Source organism: Neofelis nebulosa, chromosome 13, assembly GCF_028018385.1.
Source record: "Neofelis nebulosa isolate mNeoNeb1 chromosome 13, mNeoNeb1.pri, whole genome shotgun sequence".
NCBI classification, from domain to species: Eukaryota; Metazoa; Chordata; class Mammalia; order Carnivora; family Felidae; genus Neofelis; species Neofelis nebulosa.
In genome coordinates, this window is record NC_080794.1 from 73,015,046 (window position 1) to 73,042,961 (window position 27,916).

Here is a 27,916-nt window from a genome sequence, read left to right on the forward strand (position 1 = left end):
TGCAAATTTCTGGCCTAAAATGTTAGTAACTAATCTATGTTCAGAGGTTATCAAACTGGCATTCTGAATACTGAAAAAGGCCCACAAATGTGTTTAGTAAGACAGTGTTTTGTTCTGTTTTAACCTAAGAATTAGTTAACATTTAAGCATTAAAAGATTTTACATGAAAATCTAGGTTTCCAGCTTCTTTTGAAAAGTGTGAAAATTGGATAGTATTGAATTTTATTCCATCGTATCTGTGATTCTCAACTGAGGGCAATTTTGTTAATGTTACGACAGAGGACATTTGTTAATGTCTAGAGACAATTTTGATTGTTACAGCTTGGTTGGTGGGTGCTATTTGCATTTAATGGGTAAAGGCTAGGGGTGCTGCTTATACATAAGACAGCCTCCTATAGCAATGAATTATCCAGTCCAAAATGTCATAGTACTTAAGTTGAGGAGTCCCGCAGTATATTGGTAACTGAGTTGAATCACCCCTGTTCCATATGGGTTAAAGTTAAAGAAAGTCTTCCATCTTGCTTTATTTACTTGCCTCAACTCACTTTTGGAGTATCTTCCTTTAGGGTAGTAGAAGTTATTTTAATGGAAACTAAATAAGTATCATTTATTAGAAAATATGATGGCAAATATAAAAAAAATGTTTTTGTTACTTCTGGCTTGAAGAGCATTAGAGCCCAAATTTTACCTTCCCCAGTTATCTTCATTCATTCTTTAAGTTAACGTGATGCTATAATACACACACACACACACACACACACACACACACACACACACACACAATACTAGATATAGAGGAGATAAGCAGGTATGTACACTTTAAGGATTATGTTTTGGAGAGTTGCTCCATTTGCCATTATGTAATGCTTTCTATATCCCTGATAATTTTCCTTACTTTGAAGTCAACTTTGTCTGAATTTATTGTAGCTACTCCAGCTTTCGTTTGATTAACATTAACTTTGTATTTCTCTATCCCATTACTTTTAATCTACCGGTGTCTGTATTTAAAGTGGCTTTTTTGAAGACAATATGCAGTTGGGGTTTTTTAAATGTTTTTTTTAATGTTTTTTTTTTTGAGAGAGAGAGAGAGAGAGAGAGAGAGAGAGAGAGAGAGAGAGAGCGAGCACGAGTGGGGGAGGGGCAGAGAGAAAGGGAAACCCAGAATCTGAAGCAGGCTCCAGGCTCTGAGCTGTCAGCACAGAGCCCGACGCAGGGCTTGAACTCGTGGACCCTGAGATCATGTCCTGAGCTGAAGTTGGACGAACACTTAACTGAGCTACCCAGGTGCCCCTGGGTTTTTTGTTTTTTTTTAATGTTTGTTTATTTTGAAGAAGAGAGTGCATGCGCACATGAGCAGCAGAGGAGCTGAGAGAATCCCAAGCAGGCTCCACACTGTCACCCCAGAGCCTGAAGAGGGACTCCATCTCAGAAACCCAAACTGTGAGATCGTGACAGGAGTCGAAATCAAGAGTCAGATGCTTAACCGACTGAGCCCCTCTGACAGTCTCTTTTATTTGGTATATTTATTACATATAAAATGTTTACTGGTTCTATTGGATTAATATAAACTATATTGGTAACTTTTCTATTAGCTGAACTTGTTCTTTCATCATCTTTTGCATTATTTGGTTTTAATTGAGGATTTTATATTACTCCATTTTCTCTCTTCTTAGTGTATTGTTTATACTTCTTTTAATTTTTAGATGTAAGAGTGAGTGTTTTGTCCTAGAGTCTGCAGTATGAATTTACAGCTAATATTAGTCAACTTTCAAATAACACTATACCACTTCATGGGTAGTGTGGTTACCTTAAAACAGAATATAGCCAATTCCTCCCTTCTGTCCCTTATAACACTGCTGTCATTCGTTTCATTTATCCTTAATCTGCAATCATCTAATATATTGTTGCTATTATTACTTTGAACAAACCTGTTATCTGTTAGGTCATGCTCTTCTTTCATATAGATCCAAATTACCATCCTATATAATTTTCTTCTTTTTGAAGAACTTCTTTTAGTATTTCTTGCAAGACAGGTCTACTGGCGACAAACTTGGTCAATTTTTGTTTGACAAAGTCTTTATTTCTCTTTTACTTTTTTTTTTTTTTTAACGTTTATTTATTTTTGAGACAGAGAGAGACAGAGCATGAACAGGGGAAGGTCAGAGAGAGGGAGACACAGAATCCGAAACAGGCTCCAGGCTCTGAGCTGTCAGCACAGAGCCTGATGCGGGGCTTGAACTCACTGACCGTGAGATCATGACCCTAGCCAAAGTCGGCCGCTTAACCGACTGAGCCACCCAGGCGCCCCAATTTCTCTTTTACTTTTGAAGGATACTTTCACTGGATACAGACTTTTAGGTTGATGGTTTTTTTCTTTCAAGACTAAGTATTTCATTTCTTTTTTTTTTTTTTTTTTTGCTTAAGTGGTATTCTGAAGAGAAGTCTAGTACAGTTCTTACCCTTGTTCCTCTAAAAGTAAGGTGCTTTTATCCTGTAGCTTCTTCCAAAATTTTCTTTGTGTCTTGGATTTTCTACAATTTGATTATACAGTGCTTGGGTAAGAACAGGAGGGGATTTTTCTTCTGTCTTTATCCTGAGAAACCTGAGTGGTAAAGCACAAGGGTCCAGTTTTTCCACCTCCTTGCCAACATTTGTTATTTTCTGTTTTTTGATTATAGCCATTCTATTTATTTATTTATTTATTTATTTATTTATTTATTATGTTTTTAATGTTTATTTTTGAGAGAGAGAGACAGAGTGTGAGCAGGGTAGGGGCAGAGAGAGAGGGAGACACAGAATCTGAAGCAAGCTCCAGGTTCCAAGCTGTCAGCACAGCCCGACGCGAGGCTTGAACTCACAAGCCATGAGATCGTGACCTGAGCCGAAGTCGGACACTTAACCGACTGAGCCACCCAGGTGCCCCTCAATTATAGCCATTCTAATGGATGTGAGGTGGTATCTCACTGTACCTTTGATTTGATTTTTTTTTTAGTGAGTAGTGATATTGAGCATATTCGTATATTTAGTGGCCATTTGTAGATTTTTTTGGACAAATGTCTATTAAAGTTCTTTGACCATTTATGAATCGGGGTTTTTGTTGTTGTTGAGTTGTAAGAGTTGTTTATATGTTCTAGATATTAATCCTTTAGCAGATAACATGATTTGCAGATATTTTCTCCCATTTTGTGGGTTGCCTTTTCACTCTCGATAGTATCCTTTAATGGAACATATGTTTTTAATTTTGATGAAATTCAGTTTATCCATTTTCTCTTTTGTTGCCTGTATTTATAACAATGTGGCTTAATAATCCCAGACCCAATTTTCAGAGTTCTATGCACTTTATTTGCTCATCTTTTTCAGTATTTCCAGCTTCTGCTTTTAGAACAAAAGGGAAATCATGAGGGAACCAATGTAGCTGTTCAAAAACTTTATGTTCAAATGTGCAACATTCTTTGTTGCAGAATAACACTAAGAATAATTTAAATTGCCAGTATAGCCCTTTCAACCAGAATGAGGAAAAATATACCTTATTTTCTAATCTTTTGCAGTACTCTTAAATCTAGAGTCAGTTTATAAATCTCATTTTGTTCATTTTTTTTTTTTTTTTTTTAATATTTGTTTATTTTCGGGAGAGAGACAGAGTGTGAACAGGGGAGGAGCAGAGAGAGAGGGAGACATAGAATCTGAAGCAGCCTCCGGGCTCTGAGCTGTCAGCACAGAGCTTGACACGGGGCTCGAATTCACAAACTGCAAGAGGTCACGACCTGAGCCGAAGTCCAACGTTTAACTGACTGAGCCACTCAGGTGCCCCTCACTTTGTACATTTCTGTGACATCAGAATGTATGCCTATTTGAAAGCATATATGTTTTGAGATAGAAGGTGACCTGACCGTCAAATTGAACTCAAGATGAATTTGATATTTTGTGTTGAATTTGGTTAAAAAATTGGTGAGCTCTATTTAAAGTATGGAATTTACAAACATAAATGTGGTTGAATTGATTACTTGAATCTATGTGTATAATATTGGTGGTTATTTATATTGATTGGTAGTCATTTATAATCAACATTTTAACTTTATTAGATGTCATTTTCTCTTTTTTATCATTATTGAGGTATAATTGACAGATAACATTACAGTAGTTCCAGGTATACATCATAATGATTTAATATTTGTAAGCTGTCATTTTCTAACAGTTTCAGATCTTGTGTTTGTTACCTTTTCAGAAAGTATAATTATGATAAAAAACATGAAGTTTTCTTTCAGTTTTATTTAATATATTCATTAATAATTCTTGTTAAATTTTTATGTTGGTCAATTTTACAGGTGAATTATGTAACCTCATTACGCTGGATGTAGCTCACAATCAACTTGAACACCTCCCAAAGGAGATTGGAAACTGCACACAGATAACCAACCTTGACTTGCAGCACAATGAACTGCTAGACCTCCCAGATACTATAGGTATGAATGGAGAGAGAAGATACTGATAGTCATTTGTAACTACTTGGACATTAAAAAGACTATTTTTGATCCATTTCTATAAGAAAAGTTAAAAGATTAAAATTACCATTAAAGTAGTAAAACTTCTAAAAGAGAGTATTTTAAAAGTGGTTTTTATTTCCATTTCTTGTTGAAGAAAATAATTAGGTTTTAGGAAAGGAGTTCAATTAGACTATAAAAAAGAATGTTGAATATTGGATATTGAATATATATTTTATAACTGCTTAAATTGCAGAATGAGTGCATTTTTTGTTTTTGCTTATTTCAGAATGTTGCATGCTATTATATAGGGTGTGGTCCCTTTGCTAAAGCAAACCACACTGAAAAATAAAACCACTACTGTTCAGTTTTTAAAATCTTGGCCAACATAGCTTAAAGTTTGTTCATCTCTGCTATTGAAGGGACTAAGATAAGAGATGTCTTGACGTACAAAATGTGTTTCAAAGACCTAGCCACAGTCTCCAAAAGTTGGAAGTGCTTGTTGTGATATGTTTTATATTTATAGAGTCATGTTTATCTTTCTAAATGCCCATATAGTTGTACAAACCAGTAAAAGAAATTTTAAAAAGTTTGGACACCTTTTTAGTTATTAGTTTGTTATAAAGATACTATAATGTTTATTTAGGAAACTTATACCTGTACTTAATTTTTATAATTTCTATAATGAATATTTATGTGGTTCTGTTACTAAATCATAAGAGGCCTATGATGGTGATATCTTTCTCCAGAAAGATTTTCGTTTGTTTCTGTCAGGTACCTAAGGGACCACTTGAATGCTTCTGTGTTCTAAGGTTTGAGATTTTTCTGGTCCCTCGTCATTCAAAAGTACCGTATAGACTAATTGGAGGGCTGTTTTACTTCGGTTTACTCTTAGTGCTAAGGTACAGCCCTTAGCTGTTGACATTGATTTCTGGACTCTCCACCCTTGGCTGGCTGTAGATTTTGACTCTTGGCAGAAACATGCCCAATTAGCTGAATCTTCTAGTTAGGGAAGCACTCTTAGGACAAAATTTTCTCCATTATTTTGCTTATTTCTTTGGGTTCCCACCTGATTTCTGCCCTGGTTATTAGTCATTATCTTGTTAGCTCTGTGACTTTTGTTTTGGAAGAGTTTTAAATTTTTTTCAGTGGAAGGGTTTGTCTGAATTATCTAGTCTACTGTTACTTGAAACAGAAGCAGTCATTAAAAAATTTTTAAATAAGTTATATTAAATTGTTCTAGGTTACAGGACTACTATTTCTTCACGGGAAAGCAGTCTGAGACTTTAGGATGTAACAGCTAGCCATTAGAACCTGTATCTTTGTGATTCTTGGTCCAGAGTTCTTTATATCACATTGTTATTTGTAAGACTAAGTGTTCTAGTTAGTCTTTGGATGTGTTTGGATGCAGTCTAGTCTTTGGATGCAGTCTAGTTAACTGCATTAGATTCATCTCTGAAAGGCAAGATGATGTACAGCATATAGTGAATTGCTCTACTAATATTCATAGTAATTTTACCAGATTTCCTGTGTAAATAAAAGAATCCCAATTTCTGGTTCAATAGAGACTGAATGCAATTCTTCCTTTTCTCTCTAAAATCTATTGAAATGGCCAAAATAAACAAAGAAAAATGGCCCTTGAGGAAAAAGAGAAAAGATCTGTATTACATCTATAGAACATGATCAGGCTGATATAAAAAAGAAACAAAGAATACTTTGCTTAGAAATATCCTTGCCATATAAAGTTTAACTTTAAAGGAAATACTGTATAATATAATGAACACATCCAAAGACCAAAAGAGCGATGGTGTAGGATCAGTGGAAGAAGTCCCTTAGAATCTGGAACAAAAAGAAGATACAAAATATTTGAAATAGATACAAAATAATTGAAAAAGAGTCTCAGGAGACAAGACTAGGAGTTCTAGAAAGAGAATATAAGTAATACAATGAAGAAACTAATAAAATACACTTTTATAATCTTGCCCTGAACTTGACAAAAACCCAGCTAATATGATTGACATTGCTTACCAAGAAGACATAGTGAAAAAAGATACATTCTGGTAGTTTTAAAAATTAGATTTACGTAATTGCTTTGAATATACCTTCTAGTCACATATAATGTTCTAAAACTTGTCTTTGTCTAGTTTCAGTTTTAGGGTAATGCTGGTTACGTATAGTAAGTATGGAAGTGTTTTCTACTCTTCAGTTTTGGGAACAGTTTGTATAAAATTATCATTATTTCTTCCTTTAAGCTGTGGTAAGATTCATCAATGAAGCCACCTGGGTCCAGATGTTTCTTTGTAGGAATGCTTTTAAAAACAATTTCAGTTTCCTTAAAAGAGAGCTGTTTAGGTTATCACTTTATTCTTGAGCAAATGTAATCATTTATGTCTTAAAAGGAATAGGTTCATTTCATTTAAGTTGTCACATTTAATAGGCATAAAATTGTTTATAATACTCCCTTATTAATAATAATATGGTAGTATTATAGAATCTATACTCTCATTCCTGATATCAGTAACTTAGTAGTAACTTAGATCTTCTCTTTTCCTGTTTGATTAGATTGTATCAATTATATTGATTATCTCTAAATTTTATTGATTTTCTCTGTTTCTTTGACTTTTATTTCATTGATTTCCACTTTGGCCTTTATTATCTGCTATGGGTTTTATTCTTTTTGGGTTTCTTATAGTGGAAGCTTGATGTCATTGATGTGAGGTAGAGTTTGTACTACATACTGGCATATTTAATTTGTGTTGTATGCTGTTACTTTGAAGATTTCTTCTCATACATGTATCTAGTGCTATAAATTTCTCCTTATGTACTGCTTTAGTACCATTCCCCAAATCCTGATATATTGTGTTTTTCTCTTTGGTTTTGTTCAAAATACCTTCTAATTTACTTTTTCGTTTCTTCTGTGATCTGTGGTTTATTTAGAAGTGCGTTATTTAGTTCCCAGTATCTGACAATTGTCCAGGGGGTTTTCTGTTCATGATTTCTAATGTAATTCTGTTGTGGTTGAAAACATAACTTGTGACCTGAATCATTTAAATTTATTGAGACTTCTTTTATGGCTCAGTATGTGATAAGTCTTCCATGTGCAGCTGAATATGTGTTCTGTGTTTACTGAGTGGAGTGACATAGATGAGGCAATCAGTAAATTTATTCTACTACCTGTCCTTTTTTGTCCTTATTTCCTCCTAATTTGTGTTACACTGTTGGGACATTCATGGTATATCTTGTGCTGACTGATCTCTGGTTCTTTTTCATCTTCATGTTCATTGACAGTCGTGTTGCCATAGTTGTCCCAGTCATCTCTTGGTTGGCTTAAGTCAGTCTTGTAGTGTTTTCTTAGAAACAGTTCATAAATAACCGTTCCCTAGTTATAGAATGTTTGTAGCCTTTATTTTTTTTTTAATTAATTAATTTATTTTGAGAGAGAAAGAGAGAATCCCAAGCAAGCTCTGTGCTGTCAACACAGAGCCTGATGCAGGGCTTGAACTCAACGAACCATGAGATCATGACCTAAACCAAAACTGAGAGTCAGACAGTTAACTGATTCAGCCACCCAGGCATCTCTGTTTGTAATCTTTATATTTGAACAGTTTGGATGGATATAAAAATCATTGGGTCCAGCTTTGTTTACTTTAAGAATCTTTGTAAAACTAAGAGAGAGTTCTACTGTCTTCTGGCATTGAATGTACAAAAGTATGAGGCCAGTTCAATTTTTTCCCCATTGCAAGTGACTTAATCTTTTTGCCTGGCCATGCAGAGTACTTTTCTTCATTTCTGAAATTCAAGAACTCTAGTATATTTAAGAACTCTATTATAATTTTTTAGTGTTGATCTTTCATGGTCCATTTACCTGGGATACTCTGAGCCAACTCAACACATAGGTTTAATTTTGATAGTTTTATGTAGTTTATATTATAGTTTTCTTGGGTTATGTAGACCTATTTACATAGATTGTATATTCCTACATTGAAAGATAGGTCTGTAAGTTTGCTTGTTCTAAACAGCCAACTAATGGCAACAGTAAAGGAAAAAAGAAAGAATAATGCATAATCTTAACATGATCAGTTTTCAGTGGAATGTTCTATAAAAGCACTTTAAAAAAGCAACTTCTTTTATAAAATTAAAGTCTTGCTCAGTTGTAGAAAGAAAAATAAAGGTTATTTATTGCAAATCAGCTAGGGAAACCAAAATTAAAGATGCTTGAACTGGTATTAATACTCATATCCCTCTCACTGATGCTTAGTCACTGTATATTTCTTAGGATATTATAGATGCTAACACTTTATTGGTCCTTAAGCGTTATCAGGCAAGTTCTAGTGTAGGGGCCTTTATACTTCTTGGTGTCTCTGCTTATGATCTTTCTCTTAAATACCCACATAATTTCCTCTACTCTTTCAGCTGATCAAATGGATATATATAGGGTTTGTTCCTCAATCAGCCCTGTTCTTACTCTTAAATAGTCCAACAATGTTTTGTTTAATATTTTATGCATGTGTCTATATCTCTGTTATGTTAAATAACAATCAAAGGGGGATGAAATTAAAGTACAAAAATGAACAGCCCTGGCAAAAAGAGGAAGTATAGGTGGTAGTGGATGATAAAATCTTCCATTTACTAGGACTAGGGTCAGGGTGTCTTGGATTTACTTCCTCTGACAAAGAGTGACTTCTCCATGTAGCCGCCTTTCTCCTGGATTTCTTAATTGTATGTATCTCTTCTTCTATCAGAATTACTATATTTTAAGTATGTTTATTAATATGAAAACATTTGACTTCATTATTAATCTGTTGTGGTTAAGATATCATCTCAGAATAACACAAATGCCTCGCTTCTAGCATATTCTATGTGATCAGGTTACAAGTATATATTGGAAATCAATGAGAACTGAAATATTAACAATAAGAAAAATTTTATTAAAAATTTTTTTAATGTGTATTTTTAAGAAAGAGAGAGACAGAGACAGAGAATGAGCAGGGGAGGGGCAGAGAGAAGGAGACACAGAGTCCAAAGCAGGCTCCAGGCTCTGAGCCGTCAGCACAGAGCCCAATATGGGGCTTAAACTCCTGAACCGCAAGGTCATGACCTGAGCTGAAGTTAGCCACTTAACCAACTGAGCCACCCAGGTGCCCCGACAATAAGAAAAAATTTAATATTTTATTTATTTTTATATGCTTTGATAGTTTTCAGCAAACGGAGTATTTATAACTGTTAATATTATAATTTTTTATAATATTGTCATTTTTTTAAGTTTATTATTTTGAGAGAGACAGAGACAGAGCGCCCAAGAATGGGAGGGAGGGAGGGAGGGAGAGAGGGAGAGGGAGAGAGGGAGAGGGAGAGAGGGAGAGAGGGAGAGAGGGAGAGAGAGAGAGAGAGAGAGAGAGAGAGAGAGAGAGAGAATGAGAATCCCAAGCAGGGTCCTATGCTCTCAGCACAGAGTCCTATGTGGGGCCCATACTCACAAACCATGAGATTATGACCTGAGCTGTAATCGAGGGTCAGACAATCAACTGAGCCACTCAGGTGCCCCTATAATACTGTCATTTATTATTATTAAAATAATTACTTTGCCTTTTCCATCCCTCTCATCCCCAGTATTTTGTATAGCAGAAGGTTGAGATTTGGTGAGAAATTTGAACATTTGGGTCTTGGTCTGTTATAAATCTCAACAGTCTTAATTGACCTTTGAGATTCTTCCTCTTGTTTATTGGAGAAGAGAAATTCACCCCAAAACATTTAGTAGCAAACTAACTGGAATATGGTTCTTCTGATACTTTTCCTTTTTTTTCCTAGTCTGCTTCTTGAAAAGTATAACTTAAAATGAAAAACAAACAAACAAAAATGAACACCTGTCCTGCACAGTTGATTTGAGTCCTGAGCAGCTGCTCTTCTCTCTTTTTTCTGGACCAGAGAAACTTGCCCTAATTCACAATTGAAATGAGATCTTTTAATTGTCACCTGACAGTCAGTTTTCTAAAAATCACTTTATTTGCTTGCCTTTTTTTTCTTACAAGTAGACCAAGATGTTTTTACCCCTTTCTTTAATTAACATGGACCCTCCTAGAGTAGTTATCACTGGTTGGCGGTAGTCACTGCCATTTACACCTTGTTCTGTGAAGAAGAGACAGAAGGAAGTGGGGAGGGGACAGCTGGTTGCAGTTAAGTGAGAGAGGACTTAAAAACATATTTACAGTCTCTCTGATTTAACCGTTAGTCTGCCCTGCTGAGTAAAAAGTATATTCTCTTTCATGTAAATATTTTCCCATTCAAGAGTCAGTTATGACTAAAAATAATTAAACTTCGTTACAGCAGCCATTTTGTTTTGTTAAAGCCTTCTGAGATAACTCTGGTAATTTTCTGAAACCAGCGGTGGATAGTGGTGAAAGGTCTGAAATTGGAAAAAATGTTTTATTTTCTATTTCTTCTCAAATGAGATAAAGAAAGAAATCTGCAACAAGACCTGGCCTTGGAGGCTGGAGCACAGAACAATTCAGAGATCTTTTGTTGCACTGGGCTCTGAAGAAATGTTACAGTAATTATGGTTATAGCAACAAGTAGAGTTTTAATAATTACGTTTTAGGTAATTGCAGTGCAACTTCATATTGCAGCTTTACTAGTTTTCTTTTTAATTGTGGCATTCTTTTAGGTTTTCATTTAAGAATTCTTTATATTGCTTGCTTTTCAGTTTGATTTTAGTTTCTTAGTTCACCATTTCTGGAAAAAAAAAACCTTTGACATTATTTAATCATTAAAACTGTGTGTCTTTTCTGATTTGGTTTTTTTTTTTTTTTGAGACTTTGTTAAAATAAGATTAAGATCATTTGAGTAAGAAATTTACTCAAAAGTTATACTGAATTAACCTAAAGGTGCTGATTATATTTGCTGAAGTTAAAAGCATCCAATTTTAATTCATAGCCATTTGATGTTGCTGTAATTTAAAAATCTGACAGCATAAGAAAGCAAGCTGTCAGAGCAGAGCACAGAACAACTTACATTTAAAGTTAAGCACTTAAAGCTAAATGCCAGTGATTGGCAGTGATCAGCCTACATTTATACACAGAAGCTCAGCAACATTGATTTTATTTCTTAGTCACAATGGCTCAACATTAAAGCAAGCTATGGCTTGATTTCTAGGCTGTGGTTTAGTTTGTGGTAAAACCTGCTTACTGAAAGAGGTTAGAGTTGAAACCACTGCAGCGGGTGAATCACAGTAAATATCAGATTTCTGATGTCCAGGTTTTTTTTCTGGCACAAGAGAGTTTTGATATTTCACCCTTCTTTTTTTTTGAGAGTAATGGATTTTGGCAAAATGTGGATGACTCTGAACATGCCATGCTCTCAGTAAAGTGGTAAGGGCTTCACAAATGTGAGCTGTTCATCAGAATAGCATATTCTTACAGATTACAGTTTTGGAAGTTCAACTTCTTCTACCCCACAAAAAAGGAAAAAGAAAAAGTTCAAGAAAGTTGGAGGTACTATTTTTGCTTAAATAACCACTAATTTCTGTATTAGATAATGTCATGTGGCATTTTGACTACATCATTTTCATTTTGTAAATTTTTTTAATGTTTATTTTTGAGAGAGCACAAGCACAAGAGGGGCAGAGAGAGAGGGAGATACAAGATCGTATTTATTTTTGAGAAAGACAGAGACAGAGTGCAAGCAGGGGAGGAGGGGCAGAGAGACACACACACACAGAATCTGAAGCAGGCTCCAGGCTCTGAGTTGTTATCAGTGAGCCGGATGGGAGAGCTCAAACTCCTGAACCGTGAGATCATGACCTGAGCTGAAGTCAGATGCTTAATCCACTGAGCCACGCAGGCTCCCCTCATTTTATAATTTTTAAAGAAACCTGTTCTAACTTTTTTTATTTTTATTTTTATTTTTATTTTTATTTTTATTTATTTATTTATTTGAGAGAGAAAGAGAAAGCACATGAGTGGGGAAGGGCAGAAACAGAGGGAGAGAGAATGCCAAGCAGGCTCCATGCTCAGCAGGAGCCCGAAGTGGGGCTTGATCTCTGGAATCCTGAGATAATGACGTGAGCTGAAATCAAGAGTCAGACACTTAACTGACTGAGCCACCCAGGCACCCCCATTCATACTTTTTAATACTGTAGAAACTAAAACATTTTATTATTTGTCCTCCTCTCTCTATTAGGGAGCAAAATGTAAAATCTTAAAATTATATGAGATGCTTTTCTTTGGTTCTCATTTTAAAATAGGGAGGGAAGGAAGGAAGAAATATTTTATTCTTTGCCTCTCCCATGCCCTCTGGCCACTATAGCTACAAGGCTGGTCAAGGTGGAAATTTTTCTACACACAGTGATAACATCTGATTTTAAAGAGCTTCAAAATGTTATAGTAAAAGTTTAATTTGCTATATGAAGTTAAAGGTAAAAAAGGCAGTCAACCTTAGGGAAAAAAATGGAAGTAAGACAGACCATCCCTTTCTGTCCTTCATACCACTGCTTTGCCTGTGGAAGAAACCTGTTTCATTTAATAAAAGGCTGAAGCATTTGCCAAGGAGTCTTTGAAATCTGCCTGAAGAGTAAAGTGCAGACTCCATAATTTTGTTCCATCAGTTGACATGCTTCATTCAATCACTGTTAAGAGTAGAATAGTACAGAAATACAATATTTTAAACATTTTTAATTCTGATCAAGACCTAGAAGCTTTCTCTAATAACAAAAGATTAGTTATGGTAACCAAATTCTAAATGCTTATCAACTTAAAAGCCCAATAAATAGAAGCAGATTCCTAAAATTTATCGTCCAAAAGCAAAATAACTTTTGAATTTCTCACTTTCAAAATCAGAATAGGGGCACTTGGGTGGCTTAGTCAGTTAAGCATCTGCCCGTTAAGCATCAGGCTTTTAATTTCGGTTCAGGTCATGATCTCATGGTTTTTTAGATCATCCCCTACTTCGGGTTCTGTGCGCGCTCGCTCACGCGCTCTCTCTCTCTCTCTCTCTCTCTCTCAAAATAAGTAAATAAACATTAAAGAAAAAAAGATAGTATGAGTGAAGGCCTGCTGTGTGCTTAGCACTGAAGCATACTCTGTGGGGAGATAGAAATATGTAAGGTCTGTTACTTAAAGGGGCTTGTCTATTGGGTGGAGGTAACTCATCTATGAAATGACAACATAAAAACAAGTATAATTAAATGCCATCTTATAGTGAAAACAGTATGCAGCCATAAGTCCAGTGTACAGGAAAATCAATGAGATCTTGATGGAATGGCCAGGGAAAGCTTCGTAAATGAATGAATCTGTTGGACTCCGTATGGAATAAAAATGTATTCCACGAGCACTACAGCATGGACCAACAGCATGGGAGTAAGAATGAACATATTTTGCTTCTGTGTCAAGAGGTGTAACAAGCAAACTGGAGCACAATCAGTAGAGATCTTGAAGAATGATTACTTGATATAAGGAGCCCTCTGAGTTTGATTCTTGCTTTGCCAGTAACTAGTTGGTGGCTTTGGTAAGTCTCTTCCCATATCTTATGCTAAAGTCCATGCTTATTACCCTCAGATGGTTCTTTCTGCTGTTTCTTAGGTATTTTATCATCTTTTGCCTTTTTTCTTTTTAATCAGGGTGTCTATCTAAGAATTCAAACCACCACACTCTGTTTTTGCAGTTTATCTCATATCTACCCTTTATGCAGAAGATGAGCCTCACAATGTAAAGTGTCCAAATGTCTTACCTCTACATTAGTATAAAACCTCTCCATAATGTAAAATATTCATTCAAAAAAAGAATGGTGAAAGATTTTGCAGATTTTAAAATTAAAATACTTTAGAATTACAGATTTTTCTTTATCAAAATGTTTTTAAATGACAAAGCTGTAGGGGCGCCTGGGTGACGTCCGACTTCGGCTCAGGCCATGATCTCACAGTCTGTGAGTTCGAGCCCCGTATCGGGCTCTGTGCTGATGGCTCGGAGCCTGGAGCCTGCTTCCGATTCTGTGTCTCCCTCTCTCTCTGCTCCTTCCCTGCTCATGCTCTGTCTCTCTGTCTCAAAAATAAATAAAAACATTTAAAAAAATTATAAATGACAAAGCTATAGAAAATTAGGAAAAGGCAAGTTCAAAGAAAAACATTTTAACCTTCGGTAATTCTACCACATAGAGATAACTTTAGTTTTGATATTTTCTTTCCACTCTTTTCCACTTGTTTTTTACATTGTTGAGATCATACAAAATGCATAATTTTTATTACCTTTTTTCACTTAACATCATAAAGTCACATCTTAAAATTTTTGTAACATGATTTTAATAGGTATAGGATATAGCAGAATATAGACATGTTCTATAGAATAAAATCATGTTTTGACCATCTGTTATGTATCACTCATTGTGCTACATATCTTATGCACATTGTTTAACCCTTAGAACCACACTGTGGAATATTTGGTGTTATCCCCACTTTATGGATGAGGAAATAGTCTCAGTTAAGTAACTTTCCCAGAGTCCTATAGATCATGTAAAATCCTTTGTTTTGTCTGACACTGTGGTGTCTCCAGTTTAAGTAATTCTTCATGTATTCTTGAGTAAATAGGTTGACCCCATTTTTGTCACTACAAATATGACTATAATTAACATTTCATCATAAAACGGCTTATTTTATTTTTGCCAACCCAACTTTTAAGAAACATTTGTATCATATTCAATGTCATAATACAGTAATAACAATAGTAAATATTATTCTTTCCCTTATTTCTATTCTCTAAATTCTCTGGGGCTTTGGAAAGTCCTCCAAGCCTCAGCTTGTTTTTTTCCCCCTCCAAAATTGACACGTCTTACCAGAATGTCATTAGAAAGATTCTAGTGAAGCATCCTTAGTTAATTTAGAAAACATTTTAAAGACAAAATTGATTTGTTGTTGTTAAGTGATAGTTTTTATTGTTGCTTTTGAATTCAGTTTTCTGCCTATTGGAATCTTGCTTAAACAGAACCAGCAAACTATTGGCCCAGTTTCCAGACACTATCATAAGAAAGTAATGTAAATGAAAATAACATACCTCTGGAATAGATCTAATTACAGTTCCTACAGGAATTGAAATGTTTGCTAAGTTTTTCTGCATTATATAATGCTGGCTAGATTTATGGTATTGTCAGAATACTTTATGAATGACTAATTATTGTCTTGGAGATGTAAAGAGTAAGAATTGGCTCTGTTTAATCATTTTTTACAACTTTAATCACTGATCTCTTCAGCAAGAGGGAACGATGCAGATGAGTGATGACTAGATAGGATTATGAGGCGTAGTGACCGCCCTCGTGGGGTTCCAGGGCTTAATTTGTGTTAAAAGCTAATTATGTGTTTTCTGTAAGTACTGTGGTAATGTTACATCTCAGAAAGAAAGTTACCCAATAACTTTCTGAGAAATGGTCAAAGCAAAGAGAAAGAAATGGGAAGACTTCAGAAAGTTGGTAGAAGTTGACAGACATCAAAATATTGGTCTCCAAAAAGTTAAGTGTGGCACAGGAGGTATCTACTGCTGTAATTTTTTTTAACACTAGTAATACTGTTCAATTTAAAACTAGAGGCTACATTTGACATTTAAACCTGGCCCATCTAAAAATGTGACAGCAGCAGTTGTAATGTGAAGTCAGAAAAGAAATTAACCAGCCATGACAAATAGTTACATTGAACTAAATTCTTGTAACTGTTACCTTTTTTTCCCCCCTTTCTGATATCAAAAATAAACTTGTTCTGTAGTGTATATTGTTTGGGAAATCAAGTTTGATTAAATTTTTTATGATGGCAGGTATCCTCATATTCATCTATGTAAGCTTACATGTAACTTGCCAATAAACTAGCCTATATTTCTACTCTGCTTTTTAATGTATTCAGTTATAGCTAATTTGTGCTTAAATTGGTTATGCTTAGATTATTAAGAGAGAATATAACTTTAGCTTTCTATAAAAATTTTAATGTAAAGGAATTTAAAAGAAAAATTCAGAAAATTTTTACCATCAGGTTGATCTTCAGAAATTTTGGAACGTTTGTATTTAAACTCATGAAAAATACTGAACCTTTCCAATCTCACAGAATAATTGTGCATTTGTATTTTAAATAATGCCATTTTAGAAATTTGGAAATTTATTTAAAATTACATGAACATTTTTATATATAACCATTGTTCTTTGTTGGATCAAGATCCCATATATACAAATGGGATGATTATTATAAATTTAAAACATACAGTACTTTGTCATTCAATTAGGCCATATCTAAATAGGTCAATTTGTTATTAAAGTATGCCAATAGTTTGTAATAATTCATTTTTAAAATTGACTTTGTGACTGTGTATTTCATTATTTCTCTAAGACAAGTGGACACAAAAGTGGTTTCAGTTTCATCCTAATTGAAAGGGTAGTGTGTAGTTCCTTGGTGCTAGGAATTAAGGATCCTGCTGAAATAGTACTTCACAGTAATTCATATTACTGCCAGGGAGAGTGACAAGTTCATCAGATTTAAAAAAAAAAAAATTCTTTTTTGTGTTCACAGGAAACCTGTCCAGTTTAAGTCGTCTTGGTCTGAGATACAACAGATTGTCAGCAATACCCAGATCCTTGGCAAAATGCAGTGCCCTTGAAGAGCTGAATTTAGAGAACAATAACATTTCTGCTCTACCAGAGGTGAGAGGTGGTAAATCTTTACAGCTGGGTGAATAATTTGATTATTGAGATTGTTTAAATAATGAGCATGCTACAGACATTTAGCCACCACTAAGATAAATATTCCAAAGAAGAAAGAATAGGTATGATTATAGGAACACACTAATTTTTTTCTTTTTTTATGTATAAAAGAGAGAAACTAAAGTGAGAGATCAATGGCTGCTTTCCCGTAGAAATCTTGCTTGTGTCATTTTGGAATTGACAGCAAATGCTATTAAGGAAAAGTTGTATGGTTAGTTGTTTTAAAACTCTACCCCACCCAGTTCAGTTATTTTAAGAAGTCCTATAGAAAGATCATACAAGAAAGGAATGAGCTACATAGAATAGAACATACTATTTATTAATCAGATTAATATTAGCCACAACACTTCCATGACCCATATTATTATCCTGCATATACAATAATATTAAAGCCTATTTAGCATATGCCAGTCACCAAAATTTGTTATTTTTTAACACATTATTTTTAATTTGGGTTTTGTTCTATGAAAAAATACTTTCACTTATTTTGCTTAGAGATTTATTGGGCAGAATGCAATATTCTTTTGTCTTTCCTTCTTTTGCTATATATTATTTTATCATACCCACAACTTGTATGTTTGCTTATGGTTTTTCAAGCATAATATCTTACTGTAGTATTCTAACAAATAAAAGAATGGAATTATGGGCTTAATTGATTGAGCTTTGCAAAAAAGTCTTTTTTTCCTAAGAATTAAAAATGTTTGATATAAGTGACCTTTTAGACTATTTCTAGTTTTCCCGTGTGTGTATGCGCGCGCGTGTGTGTGTGTGTGTGTGTGTGTGTGTGTGTGTATTTGAATTTAAAATAAAGGTATTTTGGGGGCGCCTGGGTGGCTCAGTCGGGTAAGTGTCCCAACTTTGCCTCAGGTCATGATCTCACGGTTTGTGACTTTGAGCCCAGCATTGGACCCTGTGCTGACAGCCTGGAGCCTGCTTTGGATTGTGTGTCCCCCCTCTCTCTCTGCCCCTCCCATGCTGGCGCTTGTGCGCTTGCTCTGTCTCTCTCTGTCTCTCTATTTCTCTCAAAAATAAATAAACGTTAAAAATAAAGTTGCTTTGGGTGGATATTTTCAGATACATACTATGATTTATAACAATTTGAGTACATGAAGCTATGAACTTGTAGTGATTAGTTTATAAAATGTATTTAATTGATTTCTTAGGGATACAGAAAAAAGTAGTACCTATTAATTTTGCTTCTGTTATTCTGGCTGTTTGGATTTTTAGAATACTGATCAGAGTACAAAAATGAGTTTTCCAGGATTGTAGTCTTCTAGGATGGACCAGTTTACTGCCACTGCTGTGTGACAGAATCTCACCCTGCGTTTTAAATAGGATAAGGAATAGAATCCACAGATTGTAGATACAGCCCTAACAGCTAGACTGTCTGGATTTTTGTCTTTCTTTGCTAGCGGTAATTTAGAATGGTAAAAATGGGTGGGGTTCTACTATTTAATATCATCCCCTTTGCTAACAGTAATTAGCACAGTATTTAGACCTTGTTGGGATTCTTTTAGGATGTGAGCTTAAATAAGATTGACTACTTTTACAATGTCTGTAAGACTAAATACAAAGACTGGGTACTTAGTAAATTTCAAAAAGTGAGAAAATTAAAAAAAATTTTTTATATCCACTTATATGTGGGGGGAAACTAATAATTGGGTATCTCTTAGGATACAGACATTGTGCTGAGTAGTTTCACATAAAATATTTTGCGACTGAAATTAGTCAAGATTTATTTTTCCTCAACTTTTTTTTTTTTTTTTTTTTTTTTATTTTTGGGACAGAGAGAGACAGAGCATGAACGGGGGAGGGGCAGAGAGAGAGGGAGACACAGAATCGGAAACAGGCTCCAGGCTCCGAGCCATCAGCCCAGAGCCCGACGCGGGGCTCGAACTCACGGACCGCGAGATCGTGACCTGGCTGAAATCGGACACTTAACCGACTGCGCCACCCAGGCGCCCCAGTCAAGATTTATTTTTGATAAGAGAATTATAAAGAGAACAGCTCTCTTCAGTCTTGCTGTGGAAGAAGTGGTGTGTGCGTGTGTGTGCACATGTATTTAAACTGGCCTGTTTGCAGATAGAGAAGCTCTGGGGAAAACCCTTGACTGGCCTTGTCCAAATCTGGGAAAGCATTAAGTCTCAAATAAGTACTTAAAAAAAGTGGTCTGTGTGCTTTGGAAGCAGCATATTCCTAATGCAAATATGTAATTATCTGCATTTATAATGAGCACAGTAAGGAAAACAATAAAATCCATTAGACAGCACTTACTAGACATTCAAGCTGGGTTAGGCATGTAAAATCAGGAAAGTGGTTTTCAGTTGGGGCTCATGGCTGAAATCAGAGCCAGCAAAATGACTATATACTTTTCCATTTGATGACTGTCTGAAAATAGACTAGTTTTAATGTGGACACAAACACATAAGAAAAAGGAATGTAATAAATTCAAGCACATGAGCTTAAGGTGTAAGGCTAGGAGCTCTACATGGATTATCCCATTTAATTCTTCACTATAATCATACTAATTATTGGGGTATTATCAGCTAGGAAGGGTAATAAGACTTAAGGAGAGTTATGTTTTTGGCCAAATTTGTTACCTTAAATATTTTTCTGGGAGTACTGTGAGATACATATTGATTGTCTAATTCACTAAAAGTTACAAAACTGGTAAGTGGAAGTCCTAAGTGGGGATCCACATGTGTCTGACTTTAAAACAATGGTGAGCGGGGCGCCTGGGTGGCGCAGTCGGTTAAGCGTCGACTTCAGCCAGGTCACGATCTCGCGGTCCGTGAGTTCGAGCCCCGCGTCAGGCTCTGGGTTGATGGCTCGGAGCCTGGAGCCTGTTTCCGATTCTGTGTCTCCCTCTCTCTCTGCCCCTCCCCCGTTCATGCTCTGTCTCTCTCTGTCCCAAAAATAAATTAAAAACGTTGAAAAAAAAATTAAAAAAAAAAAAAAAAAAAAAAAAATAAAACAATGGTGAGCAACTGCAAAGCTTCATCATATGACCTAGGAATGAAAGGTTGGAGACCTGCCTTCTTGTTGCCACTTTTTACATACCCTCAGTTGTTTGCAAAGAAGAATGTCCATAAAGTTAGCTGTAAGAATAATAAAAATAACATTTTTGCCATGAGACTCAAAACTTTGTGTAGACATTTTTCTTGAATTGACTGCCATGCGGTTTTCTCACCACTCTCACCTGAGCTCTTCCTTTTATCTGTGCACATCAGTAGACAAATGTTGAAAGCTGCTTAACGTTAAGAATAAAGAACAAGTTTCAGTTCACCATATAATTATACCTTCAATTACATAGTTATTTCATTCCTTCGGCTGGCCTTGCAAATCAGCTGACACTTCAGGTACTAAGTCTTCAGTTTTCTCATGGTATACAGCTGGTATTTGAGCACTATTTAAAATAACACACCTCACATGGTTTGTTTCTTCCCTGCTTTCACTGTTTCTTCTACTTCTGAATATTTAAATTGTTTCCATCCTTCAAGATGTCAGTCTCTTCCTGCTTTTCCAGTTATTCCAGTATTCCTTCTTTTCTTTAAATAGAGAAGGGACTTACAATTTAAGCACTTATTATATGCTAGAGATTGTAAAGCTATGTATTTTATCTCTTTAAAGTGTCTCCACTGCAACTTATAAAATAAGGCATCATCATTTTACAAAGGAATTAATTAAGGCTTGGAGAAATATTTTGCCCAAAGTCACAAGCTACTGAAAGGTAGAGCCAGAATTCCAAACTATTTTATAGCTTATACCAGTGTTTCTCAAATATTAATGGGGCTACAAATCACTTGGGAATCTCGTTAAGATTCATATCGATTCTGTAGGAGTGGGACCTAAGAGTCTAGATTTCTAACAAGCTAATGCTACTTTTCTTTCAAACATACTTTGAGTAACAAGAGTCAATTACATGTAATTTATTATTGATTATACAGTTATGTATTATTTTTTTACTATCCGTGTGCTTGATTTCTCTAAATAGGGTTTAGTCTTTTTAATGGCAGAGATTGTTTTGTAATACCTGAACACCTCGCACTGTGGTTACATGGTAGGAGGCTGAAGTAAGGGGATATGGGGCTATTCTGTGCAGTAAACACTGGATTGAAAGGTGGATATTTCCCTCTGAAATTTTCCCATATGGAAAAGCAATATTATGTAATATCAGGAAGTGTTATCTTCTGAATCGAATATTCCTTAGAAGAGCCATTAAATTACTGCATAACAGCTTACTCTGAGCCAGGTATTATGTTAATAATAATTTAGAGGATAATTAACTCAGACCTGAATAGGCTTGGTCACATAGCAAGTGGCAGGGCTGGGACTCAGACCCAGGACTGTCGGATGCCAAAGATTCTGCTCTGCAAAGTTCTTAAACTGGACGCTCAGGAGATAACCTCTTACAGACATATTTTCTTCATTGAGTGTTTTAAATAAGCCGAAGCCAATGAATAAAAATCAGAGTTTATATGAGTTTTCTGTTCTTTGTAAAATCTGAAAATCTGACTGTTGGCTTCACATTCCTAGAAGGCAACAATTAGCTAGAGCTGAGAAGTGACTGCTCTATATGAGGCATTACAGAGCCATCCCAATCAGTCTCTGTCATTTGTTACCTGTAAGGCCCTTTGAGGCATTTGTGACTGTCGCTCTGTACTCTGAAGTAAATCTTGTTACAGTTCTGATTCCTATGTTTATTTTATTTGTTTACAGAGTCTTCTATCAAGTCTTGTGAAACTGAACAGTTTGACCTTAGCTAGAAATTGCTTCCAGTTATATCCAGTAGGTGGTCCATCTCAGTTTTCCACCATCTATTCCCTCAACATGGAACACAATCGAATCAATAAAATCCCATTTGGAATTTTCTCCAGAGCAAAAGTATTAAGTAAGCTAAATATGAAGGTAAGCCTCTGTTTGTATTGAGGGGGGAAATTTTGCTCCTATTACTAGTACTTCTGTTAATATTGGCATTTTCTCTATCAGTGTGGAGAATAGGTACTTGTGTTTTGCTGATGGGGTCTAAACTGATAATGATAGTTCAGGGCAATTTGTATTAGATAACAAATATTTTAGCATTTTGTCCTAAAGAAATAATCATGAATGTCCATAAAAGCACAGTTGTAGGGATATTTATTGTAGAGCTTTCTATTTAACTGTTTAATTGGTACCAACTTAATAAAAATTTCATTTTTTAAAACTCCTATATCTTCAATGGAATTCTCTGAAGTCATTAAAAATAATACTCTAGTTAGGAGAATATTAAATGCCAGTTGAAACATTCTCAGTTTATTAACTAGAAAAAAGTTACAGCATGCAAGACTTTCCACGGTTTTTAAAAACTATTCTTAACGTTCATAATTAAATACTAGATATCTGTAGATTTATATGTATACATATAACCAACATTTATCAAAATGTTTATTTTTGGATATCAGAACTATGGATGGTCTTTTTTATTGAGGAATAATTGACATTGTATTTCAGTTGTACAACATAATGGTTCAATATTTGTATAGTGGGAAATGATCATCACAATAAGTCTACTTAGCACTGATTGCCATACATACTTACAGAATTTTTTTTTCTTGTGATGAGAACTTCTAAGATTTAGTCTCTTAACAACTTTCAGATATGTAATACAGTATTATTAACTGTAGCTGCCATGCTGTATCTGACAGCGTCATGACTTATTTTGACTCTGTTCACCTAGTTTTCCACCTAACCTTCACCTCTGACAACCATCAATATGTTCTTTTTATTTTTGAGTTTGGTGTTTTGTTTTGATTCTGCATAAGTGAGATCATATGGTATCTGTCTTTCTCCATCTGATTTACTTCACTGAACATGATGCTCTCAAGGTCCATTCATGTTGTCACAAATGACAAGATTTTTTATGGCTGAATACTGTTTGTGTGTGTGTGTGTGTGTGTGTACTGAAACTTCTTTATTCATTCATCTGTGAACACTTAGGTTGCTTCCGTATCTTGGCTATCGTAAATAATGCTGCAATGAACAGGGGGATGCATATGTCTTTTTGAGTTAATGTTGTCATTTCCTTCAGATAAATACCAAGAAGTGGGATTGGGGGATTATATGGTAATTCTACTTTTGATTTTTTGAGGAACCTCCATACCATTTTCCATAGTGGCTGCACCCATTTACATTCCCACCAACAGTGCACAAAGGTTCTCTTATTTTTCTTATCTTCACCAATACTTGTTGTTTCTTGTCTTTTTGCTAACAACCATTCTGATAGGTGTGAGATGGTATCTCATTGTGGTTTTGATTTGCATTTTCCTGATGATTAGTGATGTTGAACATCTTTTCATGTACCTGTTGGCCATCTGTATGTCTTTGGGAAAATGTCTATCCACATCCGCTGCCTATTTTTTAATCGGATTGTTCTTTTGCTATTGAGTTATAGGGATTCTTCATATATTTTGGATGTTAACCCCTTATGAGATACATTACTTGGAAGTATTTTCTTTTGATGGGTGATCTTTAGTTTCTTTTTGCTTATCTATATTCTCTACAGTGAATATGTTTCACATTAAAAAGGAGGAACGAAATGAAACCTGATTTTTCCAATGATTTAATTTATAGTGAATAAACTTTAGGCTGAGAGGTGATAAATAAATTGGCCATATAGCTAATTTATGGCTGAAGTGTAGGAATCCAGGAGACCTAGATTTCCTGCTTCCAGGTATAAGTGTTCTTTCTGTTGTATCTTACTACATTCTTTTATCTTTGGTGAACTATTTCAGCATAATTGTGGTTCTTTAAACTGTAGTCTAAATGTACAATTTATTGATTCTATCTATACTTGTTCATAAATACATATTTTATATTCTTTAGAAGTATATAAGTGAACTAGTGGAAATTCAAGATAATCTTATAATCTTAAGCAGGTATAAAATGTATTGTTCATCATTTCAGTTACATAAGATTTACCAGTGGTAATGGTATTAATTCTGAATGGTCAGTAGAGGCTTAGAACAGCAGCAGTCCAGGTGTTCATTGGCTTTTGCATTTGGTGATAACATTTTTATAGATATGACATTATTGTAATGTTAGCTTAGGAAGGCTTGTTGTTTTCAGTGAAATAAGAAAAGTTTGAGTAGATCTTTGCCTTAATTTTTCTTCAATATGACAAATGTTTAATAAAACTTTTTTGTAAGAAGTCAAAATGAAACCTGACATTTTCCTCCTCATATAAGCACCAGTAGTAAATTTTTTTAATGAAAATGCCTTATACAATTAATTACCAGTAGTTAATAAGTTTAATTGTTACAGTGGGGGCACCTGGATGGCTCTCAGTCGGTTTAGCATATGACTTCAGTTCAGGTTATGATCTCATGTTCGTGGCTTTGAGCCTTGCGTCATGCTCTGTGCTGACAGCTCAGAGCCTGGAGCCTGCTTCGGATTTTGTCTCTTTCTCTGCCCCTCTCCCACTTGCACTCCGTGTGTCTGTCTGTCTGTCTGTCTCTCTCTCTCTCTCTCTCTCTCTCTCTCTCTCAAAAATAAGCATTAAAAAATTTGTTTAATGTTATACTGAATAGGTAGTAAATATAAATATTATAATAAAATAAAAATTTGGTTTCAAATGGATGTTTGCTACTTTAGATTTCTCTTATGGATGGTTTTGTGTAAAATGAGACAAGTAATCCATGTATATTGCAGAAAAAATTTAAAATACAGATTAACAAAAAGGACATAAAATAATCCTACCACTGAGAGGTAGCATCACTGTTAACACATTAGTGAACATCAGGGTACTGATGGTCCTCTTTTGATACCAAAAGCCCCAACAAAAACAGTGTGGTAGGAGTTATTGATGAAGATGTGTTTAGACATAGACACAAAGAAGCAAGAAGAAAAATAGTGAATCACTGGCATATATTTCACTTTTTTCTGCATATAGCAATATCTACTTTTTTTTTTTAATGTCTATTTTTGAGAAAGCACCAGCAGGGGAGGGGCAGAGAGAGAGGGGGACAGAGTTCGAAGTGGGCTCTGCAATGACAGCAGTGAACCCAATGCAGGGCCCAAACTCACGAACCGTGAGATCATGACTTGAGCCAAAGTTAGACACTCAACTGACTGAACCACCCAGGCATCCCTATATATATCTCATTTTTAAACAAAATTAGTATCCTACTGTTTCATCATCTGTTTTTATTATTCACTGAAAAATGTATTTTTACCATCTCTTATATGGATTTTTAAAGTATAATTGTGGATACTTCCAATTAGTGTTTTAATGATTTAATTTGCTGTCTTCTTTAGACTTTTTTCTCTCCTATTTATTGCTCAGTATTTCTAGAATAGCTGAGCTTATTTGTTTTCCTCATGGGCTATAATTAGATGTTTCTTCTTCTATTGTGCTCATGACCATCCACATTTTATTCCATGATTGCTGTATATTATTGTGAAATGGGGAAAACCTGGTTTTCACTGCAACCTTTGACATCTCAGTGTTAGGTCTGTATAGTCTATTTTTCCATATCCAATACTGATAATCACATAAGGAACAAGCTTCCAGTTCAAAATAAAAACCTAATTACTGTCTGAAAAACTTTGGAGGCTTATATTTTTTGTTGCTTTTAAATTTCTTTATTTGGATATCAAAAAGGGGAATAAAGTTTTGTGTTTAATTAAGCATTCTCTTTCCATAGGGAGGTATATATATGGAGCTTAGTTTTTGTGGTTCTACCTTGGTTACTTTTTTTTTTTGTCTTTGCCAGGACAATCAGTTGACATCACTTCCCTTGGATTTTGGAACTTGGACCAGTATGGTAGAATTGAATTTAGCCACTAATCAGCTCACAAAGATTCCTGAGGATGTGTCTGGTCTTGTTTCTCTTGAGGTGAGTATAAAAGAGCCTTATTTAGAACTCCTTAAACCCTTCTGCAGTTACCTCACTTACAAACTTTCCAGTTCAAATAAGCAATTTCTTTGGGAGAAGATCATATGTAAAAATATTAGAGCTCTCTTAAACCTACAACTCCATTAGCTTGATGAAGTGTGAACATAATCTGGGCTCAATGCTTCTGAATTACTCTTGTCCACTAAAAGTTGGTAGGTTTGAATGCTATAATGTGTCTTTGAAAGAAAAGGTCTCTAAAATTTAGCATATTTTAGAACATATTTTTTCCCTTAACTGTGTTCAAGAATCCTGCACTCCTGGATAGGAAGAACAAATATTGTTAAAATGTCGATACTACCCAAAGCAATCTACGTATTCAGTGCAATCCCTATCAAAGTAACACCAGCATTCTTCACATAGCTAGAACAAATAATCCTAAAATTTGTGTGGAACCAGAAAAGACCCCGAATAGCCAAAGCAATCTTGGAAAAGAAAACCAAAGCAGGAGGCATCACAATCTCAGACTTCAAGCTATACTACAAAGCTTAATCATCAAGGCAGTATGGTATTGGCACAAGAACAGACACTCAGATCAATGGATCAGAAGAGAGAACCCAGAAATGGACCCACAAACGTATGGCCAACTAATCTTTGACAAAGCAGGAAAGAATATCCAATGGAATAAAGACAGTCTCTTCAGCAAGTGGTGCTGGGAAAACTGGACAGCGACATGCAGAAGAATGAACCTGGACCACTTTCTTACACCATACACAAAAATAAACTCAAAATGGATGAAAGACCTCAATGTAAGACAGGAAGCTATCAAAATCCTCGAGGAGAAAGCAGGCAAAAACCTCTTTGATCTTGCCCACAGCAACTTCTTACTCAACACATCTTTGGAGGCAAGGGAAACAAAAGCAAAAATGAACTACTGGGACCTCATCAAACTAAAAAGCTTCTGCACAGCAAAGGAAACAGTCAGCAAAACTAAAAGGCAGCCGACGGAATGGGAGAAGATGTTTGCAAATGACATATCAGATAAAGGGTTAGTATCCAAAATTTATACATACAGAACTTCTCAAACTTAACACCCAAAAAACAAATAATCCAGTGAAGAAATGGGCGAAAGACATGAATAGACACTTCTCCAAGGAAGACATCCAGATGGCCAACCAACACATGAAAAAACGCTCAACATCACTCATCATCAGGGAAATACAAATCAAAACCACAATGAGATACCACCTTACACCTGTCAGAATGGCTAACATTAACAACTCAGGCAGCAACAGCGGCACTATCGACAATAGCCAAAGTATGGAAAGAGCCCAAATGTCCATCAATGGATGAATGGATAAAGAAGATGTGGGGGGTGTGTGTGTGTATGTGTGTGTGTGTGTGTGTGTGTGTGTATGTATATATATATATATATACACACATACACACACACACATACACATATATATACATATATATGTATATATATATGTGATGGAGTATTACTTGGCAATCAAAAAGGATAAAATCTTGCCATTTGCAACTACATGGATGGAACTGGAGGGTATTATGCTAAGTGAAATTAGAGAAAGACAAAAATCGTATGACTTCACTCATGTGAGGACCTTAAGAAACAAAACAGATGAACATAAGGGAAGGGAAACAAAAATAATATAAAAGCAGGAAGGGGGACAAAACAGAAGAGACTCATAAATATAGAGAACAAACAGAGTTGCTGGAAGGGTTGTGGGAGGGGGGATGGGCTAAATGGGTAAGGGGCATTAAGAAATCTACTCCTGAAATCATTGTTTCACTATATCCTAACTAATTTGGATGTAAATTTTA

At 35.2% G+C, this 27,916-nt stretch overlaps 1 protein-coding gene across 3 annotated transcripts in view; it reads left to right on the plus strand.

Annotated features, from left to right (window-relative positions):
- SHOC2 (SHOC2 leucine rich repeat scaffold protein) overlaps nucleotides 1-27,916 on the plus strand; it is a 108,645-nt gene that overhangs the window by 74,341 nt on the left and 6,388 nt on the right. For all 3 annotated transcript variants that reach the window (XM_058697752.1, XM_058697753.1, XM_058697754.1), the window contains 4 exons: nucleotides 4,326-4,463; nucleotides 17,011-17,141; nucleotides 21,921-22,109; nucleotides 25,952-26,074. In XM_058697752.1, the coding sequence (XP_058553735.1) occupies nucleotides 4,326-4,463; nucleotides 17,011-17,141; nucleotides 21,921-22,109; nucleotides 25,952-26,074 (581 nt within the window). The remainder of the gene's footprint in view (nucleotides 1-4,325; nucleotides 4,464-17,010; nucleotides 17,142-21,920; nucleotides 22,110-25,951; nucleotides 26,075-27,916) is intronic.